The following is a 15,353-nucleotide window of genomic DNA, read 5'->3' on the forward strand; positions in this document are numbered from 1 at the left end:
GCGAGAGAAATGGATAATGAAATAACGTAGAGTTGGTCCCATTGAAAGCCGATGATAGGAATAATGTGCGATTATCGCGTTAAAGATTCTTGTATATAATTTATCAAACAAAATCTTTAATAATAAATCGAAGCGCAAACTCTCTTTCTCGAGACGAAAGACTTACAATTACAGATTCGAATGCACCGAGACTCTTTCTGCTTTCAGCTATCAGTGATGGACAAGAAGTTGGACCAATTGATACACGTGCTAAACGCGGTGGCGCAGAAACAGCAGATACCTCTGCGTAGTATAGAGGATGATGTGTAACAGAGAGCCCCCGGCCAACTCGTGCAATCCGTTTTATTATCATCCGCGATTTCACGTGCCCTACCACGTGTTACCATAACTACAGTGACGCCGAATATGCTCAGCAAGAGCTCTTAATGTGAGAAATAGCACGCGTCCGATAGTATCGCGAAAGTATAAACGTTGTTAAAGCTACTCGGCTCTATTCGCCTCGAGAGAGTTCACGGGAGACGCTGGAGAACCACGTGTGGCATGTGATTAAAGAGATCGCAAAAATAACAATAATCTCGACGATTTTTTTGCAAATTCCACTGGGACCACAAAAGTCCACGCTTACATATCTTTGTAACGATAATTCGGTGGAACGATGTATCGATCGTAAAAAAAAATCGTCGTTATATCGCTACTTGTCTGACTTGATTGACACAGAGAGAGACATGTTGCCGACTCGAGACTGCGAGAGGAGTCTTTGAGCGTGAATGTTTCGACGACGCGAAGTCAAACGCACAGGATGCTGCATAATTAATGAGGCGCGGAATCGGGGAGAGACACAGAAATTGCGGCGAATCTTCCCGCAATTGCGCCACGAAACGACGCTTTGTAGAATTAAAGACGGAGGCATACGAGATGTATATCGTACGCGTAGCTATCAAAGGAAGGGCGCGAACGAAATGCATTATTCATCGAGGGGTGATCTCTCGCGAGGGAAGATCTCGGTCTTATCGTACGGAAAAAAAAAAAAAGAATAAAAGGGGGATATCAACGCTGTTCCATATTTTCAGTTCGCCGAAAGAAATGGGTAAAACGCCAACATGGGAACATCATATATTTCGGGCCAACTAGAAATAATAAAGAGGAACAATAACATACATATTAACCGAACTTCCTAGAGCAGATTTTTCGAACCTGTCGATTAGACTCATAGACTGCTAAATCTCGGTTGAACGTTTTATCGTGAACCGTTATCGAGTACTAAAAGAGATTCCAAAGCGGTTCTCTATATAGAATTTCACGGTTTCGAGTCCACGGTCCGGTTGTACTTCAATTCTTAACACGGGTCCCATAAATGGAACCAATTCGGGAAACCGTCGTCCGCGAAATCGGTTTCAATTTCGGGCGCAATCTCTCGCGATTTATTCGTATTCCGAATTTACTTTATCTTCGGTCTAGCACAAATGTAGATACTTCGTGGTAACCCGCTTTATAAAGCTGCATATACGATTTTTTTCCATCTTTCTTTTTTATGGCATTGCTACGATCGCACTTGCCTACATCGCTGAAAAGCAATATGTCTACGTAGATTACAGATGCTGTGCTCCGTGAAAAAAGAAAATCTTTGATACACGATACACGTCCGTACGTATCGTATCCGTAAATAATATTAGTCTTCGATACACGTGTGAGTCTTAGGGAAAGGTCTTAAGAGACCTAAATGATAGCCGTAGGAAAATAAAGAAGAAAAATGTATATATATCGTGACTTTGGGCGTATCACTCTCTCGCGCGCATAAAAATACAATTTATATTTTATACGTAGATTATTTACAGAAAAACACATCACAAGAGATCGAATACGTGCATCGCGATCCTCAATCCCGCGCACGACTCTCGTAGCGTTTGATCCGTACGAAGCTCTCTTATTTATCGTTAGATAATCGAAGCCACGAGCTGCGATGTCGGCGCGAATCTCTGAAGCAAACAATCTAGCAAGTTTTCTTTGTCGTAATGTAGATTGAAGAACGATCGAATCGCGATTAGGGAGACATCGATATGGAGAACGAACGCGGATGATTGCAGTTCTTGATTTCTTGACTGCCAAGATAGTTCTAAACGAGACGAGCAATATATATAAACGTTGATAAGTTCAGATAGTTGTTAATGATAGATAGAATTTGCGTTGTCTCGCAATTCGCGGCTTCACGTCGATCGCTTAACGATCAGTCTTTCGCAGGTGGAAGATTGTTCTTTATCAAGCGAATCTATCGCACTTTATATATCTATCATACCTGAGATATATATACATATATATACATATTAATACTGTACATATACAGTAGTTTTAACGATTTTCTTAAATCGGATGGCTTCTAAGAGTATTTTTAATCACAAAAAGAGAGACATTATATGTATATATACATACATATACATATATATATATATAAAACAAATATAGGTGTAGGGTCCAAAATATATATACATTTTACAAGACTTTCTCGTGAACCAAAACACCATGCTTTACTGCTGCAGTGGACGTAGTGCTTGATTCGAATCGATCAATTTGTTGCATCACATCGATTAATTTTTTTCTTTTCTTTATTTTACGCGCAAAAAGTGATAATTTATATATGCATTTATATGTTATTTGTAATTTCTTTTTTATTTTGCCTTGTACTAGTTTTCCTCGCGTTTTGCGAATGTTAAATGTGAGAGTTGTATAAAATAATAATTTATTTTTTTATATATTGAATGCTCAACTATTCTTGAATCAAGCACAATCTCTATGAATTATAATAAAGTGATAGTCAAGATAATAATATTTTTGAAGAAATAAAATCTACGATATTTATAAAATTTCTTGGGAACAAAAATGCCTCTTACAAAAAAATTAAATATTATTGTCATATCTCTCTTCTTCTGATCAAACACGTCTCGTTGATTTATACAGATACGATAAACTTTCAAGAAATTCTCCGATTTTGATAACATTGTTAAACAATTAATACACTTTTGACGATTTTACACGGGGCTCTGTGTAGTCTAATCGTTTTGTACAGCTGAATCTCTTGCAATACTTGACTCTCAGTTTATTATAAATGTGTATTTCATCGAAATATATATATACATATATATATATATATATATATATATATACATATATATATATATATATATATATATATATATGTGTGAAGAAAGTGCACAGGAAAACGTAAGTAAAATACTCTGTAAAAACACGCTTTAGCCTGTACGTGCGTACGAGCACACTCTACGGTGCCTCTCACACTAATTTCACTTTAACACGCGATCGACTAATAAAATTAATTACGATAAACGCGTAGAACATGAACGAGTATTACGACGATTATACATATATATATATAGCATGGTTCTCTTATACGAATAATAGTAGCGCTGTGCGACGAAGAATTTTTCATTCGTCCATGACGATTGTTACACGTTGACAGTATCGATGTTGTTTTCTCTAAAAATCTTAAAAATTTTAAATTTTTGCTTTCGTCAAATCTATTTTATTTTTCCAAACAGTTGCAACAGTCTAATAGTTATGAAAAATTTTTTAAAAATAATGAAAAATTCTTTGCACAACGCATAAGGAAATTTCGAGCATTCGAAAAGAGATGAATGTGTGTGATGAATAAAATTTAGATACTATACAATCATGAATAAATAGACGTTCGTTACCGTTATAGAAGTAGAGACAATCAATAAACATCGTCATTAATGTGACGCTGTGTGAGAATTAAATTTTCTTTCACTATATATTGAGTAGCACATTTTCGATTTAGTCAACGAAATACATGAAATAAGTTGACGTGTGTCTGTGTGTATGTGAATTTCGTTTATATAGATATGTAGATCGGTGATATTTAATGGCCTCGCGTTCTTTAAGCGCATTATTATTTCATTACAAATTATTATATTGGGTGATTATTCTTGGTAATATAATCGACAAGAAAAAGGTGATTTTATATGTAAAAATAAATTGAAAATGTAAAATGACATTTTTTAATACAGGGCTTTGTCTATAAAAAGTTATTTTACATCTCCAATTTATTTTTGCATATTGAATCATCCCTTTCATTATAGCATCAATAATGAATTTTATATATGTGTTCTATATAAGATAGTTTTGTTAAAGAATCTCAAGTACCTACACATTTTAATCGAGAACATTATATTTTTTACTCTACTGAGAAAATATTACTTTAATTTGTAAAATTATTATCTCTGCGATTTATTTAAATAGATTTAAAAAAATTTTTTTTTTTTTTTATAAAGAAATCTTATATCGAACGTCGAAAGAGTTTTCGCAAATAGAAAAAATTATATAACATAGGGATACGAATAAATATTTAATATTATATCGCAAAATACTCTTGTGAAAGATCTCAAAATGCAAGTAGTGTTCGTGAATCGGCCGAAAAAGTATGTAACATAATCTTTATCACATTAAATAACGCATATACATATATTAAACAATATACAAACGAAATGCGCACGCACGCAACCGGATTAGTAGATATATATACATATATTTAAAGATTTATAAGATGATAACTTAGAGTTATTATATATAATGATCGTTCTCTTTTTCTGCGACGATGATTGATTATGCGTATATCAACATTGAAATACTAGTAACAAAGTTAAGAAATCAAATCAAGCGAGGAGTTTGCTACTCTCTCGCGGCTTAGAATGTGATAACACGCAATCTATTTTAGCGAAGGAATTAGATAATTGTATCCGAGGAATCACGCATGATTGCCTCTCTCTCCTCCTTTTCCTCCTCTCTCTCTCTCAATCTCTATCTATCTACCTATCTCTCGTAAAACTTTAGATACATCGGCACTAGTTTAGACTGATACGCTCTCTCCTATCGCCGATACCCAACGGACTAATGTAATTTAGTCGATCGCGCTAATGATATAGAGTCGCAAATCTCCTGTAAATCTCGTCTAGCTCTGATCACAGTGAATTTGAACTCTATTGACTGAGTGTGAGATCCTTTCTAAACGCGCGCGCATTTTCACGGATCATGTGCCTATACGTACTAGCGATAGTATGCCTAATAGTACATGTATGTACTGTCGAAGATGATTTAGGAGGTACGAGTCAATTTTCTGTTTTCCTTTTATCTTCTTTTTTTTAACAAAGATAAGATTTGCATAGACCTTTCTCCCTTGTACATCATGTTCATCAGTGCTGGACATCTGTGTATATTTTTCTACGTGTAAAATATCTATCTCCTTCGCTGTAATTGCGAGAAACTTGCACACGTTTGAAACTGCACCAATTTTCGGCAATCTATCCTCTATGATTAAGTATATAAGCGAGTGAAGAAACAGAAGATATAGTGGTTGTTTCTTTCGTATCATTTTTCAACTTACAATTAGATCACTATAGAACGCGTGTAAAGTATATAATGCATCGAGTAATGAAGACGGTTTATAGATATTCTATATATGTACATATACATATGTGCGTAAATTATATTGTAAATATAATATTTATAGAGACGCGCGTCGAACCTAACGCGATACTAATCCGTGTAAAAAGTGGGACCGTACATCTCGAGTTTGTTTCTGCCTTCTAGCTATCTATTATCGAAGTTTTCTATGCTGTATCTAAAGCTCTAGCTCGGTCGTAATTCGACGGTACTAAATATAAATATAAGATAAATAAACAATGATAATTCGTGGCTTGAATCCGTAGAACGCGATCATGCCTTCGACAATTATATAGCTTTCGTGTATTCATTACACAGAGAGCCTAACGATTTAAATGCAAAGAGTACATAGAGATGAATCGTATACTCTCTTGAACAATAGGATACGATATATCGATTCTCATCTAGATTCTCCTCGTAAGACGGACGTATCGCTGCTAGAAAATTTTTGCCGCAATCTTATCAAGATAAAATTTGTTTTACCTTTCTGTGATTTTCAAATGCATGATGACATACAGATAAATAGTAATAGCGTTATAACTCGTATAATGTAAGATATTATTTATTATTATTATATTAAGATTTATATATATAGTAGATTTATATATATAGTAGTCTTAAGATTTAGTAGGATTTTTCGCGCTTAGAATATATGCTAATTTTCAGAGAGACACGGAAAATTATGATATTTATAATATTACGCCGTAATATTCTTCGTTGAGCAAATTATACGAGGGAAAAGATATTTCGAAATGTATGCAATATGTTTCTTTTGCAAAATCTCATTTTCTCTGAAATTAAAGTTTTGCAATTAATAAAAAAAACGCGTTATGTGTATATATATATTTACTAACTTTTACGCGTATTCTTTCTGTTACTCTTCACGTAGAAACGATCAAAGTTATTTTTATCATTAACGAATTACCTGACAAATAAATAAAATCAGCATCGATAACATTTGTGACTTATGTCATAATTGATTTTCAGATTCCCTGCGCACGTGGAAAAGAATATGCTACTAAAATAAAATAAAATAAAATAGTCTACCCTTATTAAAAATGCATTTTGCTGTTACAGCGAATTAATTTAATTTAAAAATAATAATTATTACACTGAATATTTATGATATATTATTAAGCATATATTTTATTAACATTGCATATAGATGTTACAGTCGTATATGTAAATTATTGTATAAAAGAGTTAAACGAAATTACATGTATTAATCGAGTCTCTTTCACCTTCTTGCTGGGAATCTAAAGATCAAAAACTAATTTGGCCCTAAAGAGCAGGCTTCCTATATTAGAAAGTTGATAGTAGTTCATGAGACATAGTTCGCTTACATAGAAAACTTAGAGAGTAAAGCAAGCAAGACCAAAGCAACAGTTATTCTCCATGCCACAATCAATTTTTACAACCTGTACATAAACGAATGAAAAGCGAAAATATTAAGCATCCTAGTATACAAGCGGGCCATCTCTTATCTATGAATTCTTCGACCAATTTGGAGTTGACTTTTCCTAATCATAAATATCGATCATGATAATCTTTCCCTTTACAAATGAAAGAGCAACAATTATGTAATCGATCAAAGATGGAAACTAAAGATCATGAAAAGAAAGATCGCAGTTAACAGTTTTTGATAATGTCAAGATTGATTTTACGTGAAGCAAACTCGAATGGTTTGTGAAAAGATTTAACTTCAGAAATCTATGTTTATCTCGGGATATATCTTATCTCATTCATTATATATATCTACAAACAATAAAAATAATGACAAAGATTTTTTACATTTTTGCAAACAAAAGAATCGAAATTTCACAGTAAGTTTCTACAGATTAAAACTATTCAACGATCACATTTATATGTATAATGTATGTCGTATGAAAGTTCTCTTACCATCTCGCTCGTGTAATGCGATGTGTTGAAAAAAATCTTGCAATTGTTATCACATTTTTATTACACATGTTTTATCACTTACACTCGCGAATTCGAAGATTAATATTTTTCTCCTTTAGCATAAACTTGTTAAAGCTGTCATATATTTATACATGAAAGCAATTAAACGAACATGAGGAAAATCGAAGAATATATCTGTTATTTTGATGTGATCTTGAAGCTAAGAAACGGAACTGTCGTAATTCAATTTTATATAATCACCGTAGTTGCCTAAATTCTATCTATATCTCGATGATAAAAAGTAATCATCTCAATCACGTTTTTCTTATCTTAAATCTCATGAAAATCTCAAGAAAAAAAGATTTAAGAGATCGTCGCCTTATTGTAACCTCTCTTCCTGTTAGTAATCAGTCAGCATTAATTAGAGAAGCTATAGGTTACAACAAAGATAACGATTTGTGTTATCACATAGAATAAGTTAATCTAATATCATCGCGGTCGATGATAATATCGTCATTTGTGTTTGTGCGAATTTCCGGCTTGACGGAAGAACTTATTTGTAAATAAACACGTACAAAAAAATACATCTGTAAATTATCCCGTTTAACGGAAGTGAAATAAGTAAAGCTATATAAGAAATATTGCCGCACACATTAATACATCAATTTACTACTGATGTGAGATTCTGTTTACGTCAAATATATAAAATTTGCCGCAACATAATTTTGAAACCGCGTTTAACATTAAATATAATATGCAGTAAAAATGCAAACTATATCAACCCCATTGTTTTACTTTTTATGATTATACGTGCATCTCTCTCTTTGTATATACGATCTAACACATTAATTAATACAAATTGGCAATTATTGCTATTGCTACCATTAATCGCCGATAATAAACTGTGTTCTCCAGAAATAACGCAGTTTAATTGCAATACAAATAAGTGAAAATGTTGAGTATATTGCTTTTTTCAATGTGTTTTCTTAAGATTGTTGATCACAGACGCGTATCGTTTAATTTGCTTGCGTCTGTTCCTGTCTGATAAATCGCGCGAAAAAAAAACATGTGCTCCTCGACGGAGAAAAATATTGCTGTATTTATAACGAGAAATTAAACATTGGATTTGGAATCGTACTCCGTATTACGCAGAATATTTAAAATACTCTTTAACTCTTAACTAGCTAAAACATGTATTTTTTTTAATTAATGCTGGCGCGAAATGTATATTACGATATGTTATATTGAATATCAAAATATGAAAGAAGATATATATATATATATATCTTATGTACGTGTATGTGTGTATGTATATATATATATGTATATACATATACATATATACACATATACACATATACATAAAAATGTTTTCTCTATTTTAACATTGCTATATTAAAATATATTCGATATATTTAATAATAACTTTTGCAATAGTACTGTCCAAATAAATAAAAACAGTGCGGAGAATGTTATATCTACCGCCAGTGATTTTAATCCTCATCCGGCGAAAATAATTTAATAATATGAATACCGAGAAAGAATTGGATTAATTTTGATCCAATATACTTTTTACGTCTTTTGATGCCCGCAAACAAAAACTTCTATTCTTTGATAACATTTATTTGGGCATTGAAATTCAAACAAAAATAAATAGAAAAGAATTCTAGCAAATTCCGAAACATCGACATACATTTTCACCTAATTTTAAGGAAATGTGTGTCGAGTCAAAGTTTTTGTCCGAGGTGAAGAAAATGCATCTTGTTAATATTTTCACTGAAGCTTACGAAACTTGCTGTTTTAACGAGATTTCGAGTGCGATGTATTTTCTTGCGCGCTAATTCTTTGATATACAATTTTTGCAATACAATATCCTCTCTGATTCATCTTTTCGTTTAACAATATCAGAAAAAAATCGCGTTTCGAAATGTTATGCAAAACGCAATCGCAGCGCAACGCAACGACGAATAATTATAATACACGCATACAACTTTCTGTGGCAAAGATGTTTTGCAAGTGTCCTTCCAAACATTATGAACGTGGGTTTACGATATTTTCAGATCTAGGCGAGCTTACACAATTGTACATTCCGAGCTTTGGTCCATCCATAAACTGTAGAATCGATAGATGCAATCGGCACACGAGTCGAAATGTGCGCAAATATGTATACGATATAATGAATATACATGTTGAGATGCGATGAAACGATTTATAAATGATGAGAACATATGGATAGACCAGACGCATCACACACACTGTATGGTACACATGCGTAATATACATATACATACATAAACATATATAAATTTATGAATATGTATGTATATAAATGCATGGATAGAGACGCATGTACATGCGCATATAAATAAGTGCTGAGATAATATTTTTTTTTTTTTTTTTTCGAGGATTTTGTGCGCGATATCTAATCTGTCAAATATTGTATATTTGCGGCGACATTACCTATGTAATTATAAAAATATAAATATACATATAAAATAATAATTATTATTATCGAATATTAGTATAAAAGTTGAATATATATCTATTATTCTCTTGAAGTCTCTTCGTTATCTTATCAAGCCCGGCTTCCCGTTCTTTCACAGATGTTTCTCATGTTAATAATCTACGTAATAAAGAAAAATAAGCATGATTTTAATTAAATTTTTATTGCGGCGAAAATTATTATTATAGTGATTTTCTCAATGTTAAATTTTCCAAGTTAAGTAATTGAAATAGTAAAACAATTTATCCATGATTTTAATTTTGCGAGACATTTGTGGTTTCATCTATCGAGCTTTAGGCTCTTTTCTCTCATTATTATCTTTTACATTTTACATAAAGAAACTCAAGATCACTCGCGTCTGAAGATAAGGTAGAAATCACCAAAAGTATATAAATTACTATGTAAACATATACAGGATATATAAAAAAATAGATATAAAAGACCAAAGAGATTAAAATTGAAAAATGTAAAAGTTTTATCGTAGGAACATAAAAATAGAGATATATTCTTTATTAAGAAAAAAGGGGCATTAAGAAAAAGTTTATTTGTTACTATAAGATCGCTATTTTTAGGATGTACAAAGTATCCATACTTTTGCATAATGTTTTATAAATAAAATTATATGAAAAATTATTTTTATTTATCTATAATTGTCTTTACACAATTTTCTCTAAGAGTCTACTGATTAATTTGGCATTTTATTGCATACAATATTTCGGCTCGTTGAAATCTAACAAAAGGAATTTCATTAAGCGATCATTCGATTAAATGCGATTGACAAACGCATCGATAGAGCGAGAAAAGACGTTCACGAGATAGTTGTGCGTTTCTTGCGTCTAACATCCGGTCAGCCACTTGTCCAACTCGCGATCTCTGTCCCCTCTCCATTATCTTTCATCCTTCCACCCAATGAATCGTCCTTCTTCTCGCAAGGTTCTTGCACTCTCGCCCATTCCGAATCAAATTTTTCGTTTTCGTCGCAGCTGTCGACGATGGACAAGAAGTCTGGACCAGCTGGTGTACGTGTCGAGCGAGATAGTAGCGAGTCACAGTAAAACGTATCCAGAACGATGAGATTCGCGATATGAGATTAATATCGAATATTTTTGAGACTCGAGTTTTGTTGGAAAGTCTGTTGGTTTTTAGATATTTTGTTTTTTGTTTATATATATTATATATAGTGTTTTCATGCTTTATCTCTTCATATTAAATTTAGACCTTGCGCTAAATTGTGAATATACAATAGAATTTTCAAGAAACTTTAAAAAAAAGAAATTGCAATAATTAATAATATATTATTTTTTATGCGCATTGTGTGCATATATGCGTATATCGTAAAATTATCAGGCATTATTTTAATTATATCTTCTTTGATTAAATCATAACTCATTTTTAGTAAAAACATGGGATTTTAAGATAATTCCTCTTTAAATCAATCAATTAAAGAATATTGATTTTTGCTTCTGTTTTTGTCATCTATTGAAAAATCTAGAATGTTAAAAATTCCATATTTTTAATAATGAAATTACAAATGTCTGAAGAAAGGGGAACTTTTGTTGAAGGAAATTCAAGACTAAATTAGCTAAAGAATCTAACAAAAGGGAGAGAAAAATATAATACTCAGTACTTAATAAAATGTTATAATTTCGGTAATTAAACGCGTACGCATATTAAAGACACTCAGCAAATACGATAGACTTGTGGTTTATCTCGTCGTCAGTCCGCGTTCGCGAAGGAGCAACCGGTTCTCCTTTGATTAGAACTCTTCTGCCGAGAATGATGATTTCCGGTGGCGTCTCTTTTTTATCTCCTACGCTGGAACGGTCGCGGGCTGCCTAGAAACAATCGGGTATTCCGTCTGCATTGTGCATCAAGGTGGATTGCAGCGAGACGAGAAAGAAGGAGAACGTTTTGCGCGAACGCTGATCGCGTCGCGGTTCATTCATGAAGTCGTTCTTGCGCAAAATCGTGTCGTGATGAACGAACGGGCTGCGCTTAACCCGCATCGGACAAAAGGCAACGAACGAACGGGAATGTCGTTAAGGGGGGTTTAATTATACCAATTCCGTAATCGCTCGTATCAATCGGACGGCTCTTTTATACGAGACAAGCTGGGCATTAATTTTTCAATTATTCCTCGCCATTTCACGTGTGCGAATACATATAATTTTCACTGTGTGCGCGCATGTGCAAGTTTCATCGTATCACAACAAAGCAAAGCAGATACACGCGAGACAAATTGAAATTTTTTGCTAACGAACTTGTCCGTAGACCACCGCAAACTGGTCTTCCTTTGTTTTCTTCAAAGGTTTCTCTTAAAACGATGGAGATTGCCCGATGTTTACTTATTTCACGCCTCGCGGTAGATGTACTTTAATTCTTTACACGGAAAATCATAAATAATAATTAGAATCTTGATTTCATCATTTTTCATTCTGAATTATTTCGATCAATAAAGAAAATTGGTAAAATTCTCGATCCACAAAATTTCAATCAATAAACAAAACTGATAAAATTTTCAGATATTAAAATATATATATTAAAATTTCAGATATTAAAATATATTTTCAAATTTAAAATACAGTGAGAAGTTATAAGAACAACCCATGTATGGATATGTCGTGACATTAATAGAGATTGTATATATGTATATTATGACACTATCTAAAAAGGAGATAGTCATGCCGCACATATACGATAGATATAAATTTTATTTTTCTCCTAAAAAAATCAGAAATCTTATAATATTATAATTAAATTATTAATATACAGCAGAGATTCTGACTTACGTGAGCGCTGCATTTAAATAACTTTGCTCTCCCTAAGATTATTAACGTCTTCTCCGAAGAGCGTCTTCGCGATTTTAGCATTACACACGTAGTTCTCCTGTCTTTTCCGGATTCGAGATGGCAACCAGTTTGCCGGGCACTCGATGGTTAACAACATCGTCTTTTTTCATCGAAGCATATGCTGAGTCTATATTAGGAAACTTGCAGTCACGTGTAAGAAGAGATAGCGCGTAGGCGCACGGAGCAGCGAAAAATCAGAAATTTGACACGAATCTCCCTATTTTAATTATATCGTCATTGAAACAGTACATTTGCTTAATATAATTGTTTTCTTCTGAAAATGGTCAATGACGTCCGACTATAAAATCTTTACTCTTTGCATCAAACATTGTATATCATCTCTCTTAGTATTTCGTTGTATTTGACAATATTATTATCAATTTTTTTAAAGTAGATACGCGAATAAAAATGGATACAAATTATTTTAAATAAAAAATTCAGACGAGATAAATCGTAAAAACGTTGCGTCAGAAAATGTTTATCTATAAAATAATATCAAGAAACTTGTGTCATCAGAAATATTCGTCATAGAGGATTAGGAAGGCTTAACGTTTTTACAAATCTACTCGTGACAAATGTCATCTCTTCACGCGTATATATATATTTTTTTTTTTCGAAGCCAAATGCAATATATGCAGAACATAAGTTATCTTTCTGCATCTTCTCCCTTTCTCTCTCTGTAATGTTTCTCTCTTTATATTTTCATAAACGCGAACAGGTTACGGTGTCCACAAGCAGGAGATGTCTTATCCATTTCCTACCGTCCGTCGAGACGGAAAACTCTTGTCTCGATGGAACGGCAGGATGTTTGCTTTCGTCGTATGCGATTATTAAATTTTTGCACTGAGCACGTTCTAACGCATCCGTTCCTTCTGAGGCCTCTTCTCGTGCTTACCAAAATTCCTCTTTTTTTCGGTATGCATCGCGTCGTGCCCATATTAGGAAACCTGTAGCCATTGTATCCGGCTCGCCCAAACGACCAACGACGAACGATGACGACGAAGACAACGACGATTGCCTCTGCCTCTTCTCTTGCTCTTTCCTCTCTTCCGCCGCTTTTCATCTTCTCCCATTGATGACAATTATTGCGAAAGTCCGCGAAACGATAAGAGATATCTTAATCGTACGAATTTTCTTCGACAGATACATTTTTCTATTTTTCTATTTTAAAATTGGAGATTTTTTAAAAGTAATCTCAAAAAATAAATTTACATAGCTTGAATTTTCAACTTTCGAATCACCCGTGCGATAGTCGCCTCCGCGAATGATTTTTCTTTAATCCGTATGCATACCTGTAAATGTGCGTATGCCCGTGTGTATGCACCACACATACGACCGATGATAAAAAGCTTTCAAGGTGAGCCGGGCCACGATATATGAATGGCCGTATGCATGAATGGGTGGCTGTACGCACTCTGGAGAGACCAACCGGTGGGCACACAGATTCTGCCGATTGCACATACGTATATATCTGACTAGTGCGTACATACAAGGTGTCTCACAATTGCTTACAAGCTGTTCATATTCTATAAAAATGTTGTCGAAATGTTGTAGCGATCATTCGATCAACGAAAAATCTACGCAAAAGTTAAATCATCGTTAACTGTACTTTTGTAAAATTCTTTTACTTTGATTAATAAACATGTAAACCCTTCTTAATATGTTCGCTAAGAAGAAATCGATTTTGAAGAAGAATATGATCCGGGAAACTATTGTTAACACTAAAAAATTAAAATTAGCCTCTCATTTAGAAATATCAATGGAAAAAAAATTAAAAAGAAGTGAAAGACCAAGAAGGATTAAATAATTCTATATTCAATTCAATATTTTTAATGTTAAAATTATATATGATAGCTAATTATGCGACACCCTGTGTATAGATCTGTTGAATGTGTGGTCTACGTCTCTCTCTCTCCGCACGTAGCAAACTCGCAGACGTGATTCGCGATCGCAAAACATCCCATTCGCAAAACGTCGCATCAATGAAGCCAATAGAATGTCAGCTCAAAGAGTTTAATTAATATTTCTCATAAAACGGCTTCTTAAAAAAAAAAAAAAAAATGCGAATTCGGCAAAGAATCGCGAAGCAATATTCACGAGCATGCAACTCGTTAACGGATGCTGTATCTCGAGACGAGGGCTGATTGTGAAATCGCTCATAAATTCATCTTACACATGCTGAATATTATTTTGATGATACGATTAATGCACTCTTTAGAATTGCGCGACTTACGATCTACAATCTACAGTATTGATTAGAAAAGGAAAAGATTATTTTCCTTTTCTAATCAATACTGTAGACGGGATGAGGAGAGATAAATCAAGTTGATCGCATCAATGAAAAAGTATTGTAATCAAAGTGTTACTTTACGTAATTCTTTCTTTCCAAATATAAATTTGTTCTTTCTTTCCAAATATAAAAAAATCGGAATTAAATTCATATAAATAACATATTAACCCATATAAATGTTACATGGGCGCGAAAATTTTTATCTCTCTAAAACAATAAATTTTGTATATGCAATTGGGACGAAAAACTCTCCCAGACTATTTTCGAAATGCAGTTAACAATACTTTTTAATAATGCTCATCAAAGACAAGCGAGGGATTATTAATGAATCCATTGTGCG

The 15,353-nt window shown here is 33.2% G+C and overlaps 1 protein-coding gene across 6 annotated transcripts in view; it reads left to right on the top strand.

Annotated features, from left to right (window-relative positions):
- Positions 1 to 6,050, top strand: part of LOC145940903 (potassium voltage-gated channel subfamily KQT member 1-like) — a 42,880-nt gene extending 36,830 nt beyond the window's left edge. For all 6 annotated transcript variants that reach the window (XM_083046544.1, XM_083046547.1, XM_083046543.1 and 3 more), the window contains one exon: positions 208 to 6,050. In XM_083046544.1, coding sequence (XP_082902670.1) covers positions 208 to 309 — 102 coding nt within the window. In that variant the 3' untranslated portion in view covers positions 310 to 6,050. The remainder of the gene's footprint in view (positions 1 to 207) is intronic.
- The last annotated feature ends 9,303 nt before the right edge of the window (positions 6,051 to 15,353 follow it).

The sequence above is a fragment of the Prenolepis imparis genome, unplaced genomic scaffold (genome assembly GCF_030444845.1).
Source record: "Prenolepis imparis isolate NDT839.2.m4 unplaced genomic scaffold, iyPreImpa1.0 SCAF_9, whole genome shotgun sequence".
Lineage (NCBI taxonomy): Eukaryota > Metazoa > Arthropoda > Insecta > Hymenoptera > Formicidae > Prenolepis > Prenolepis imparis.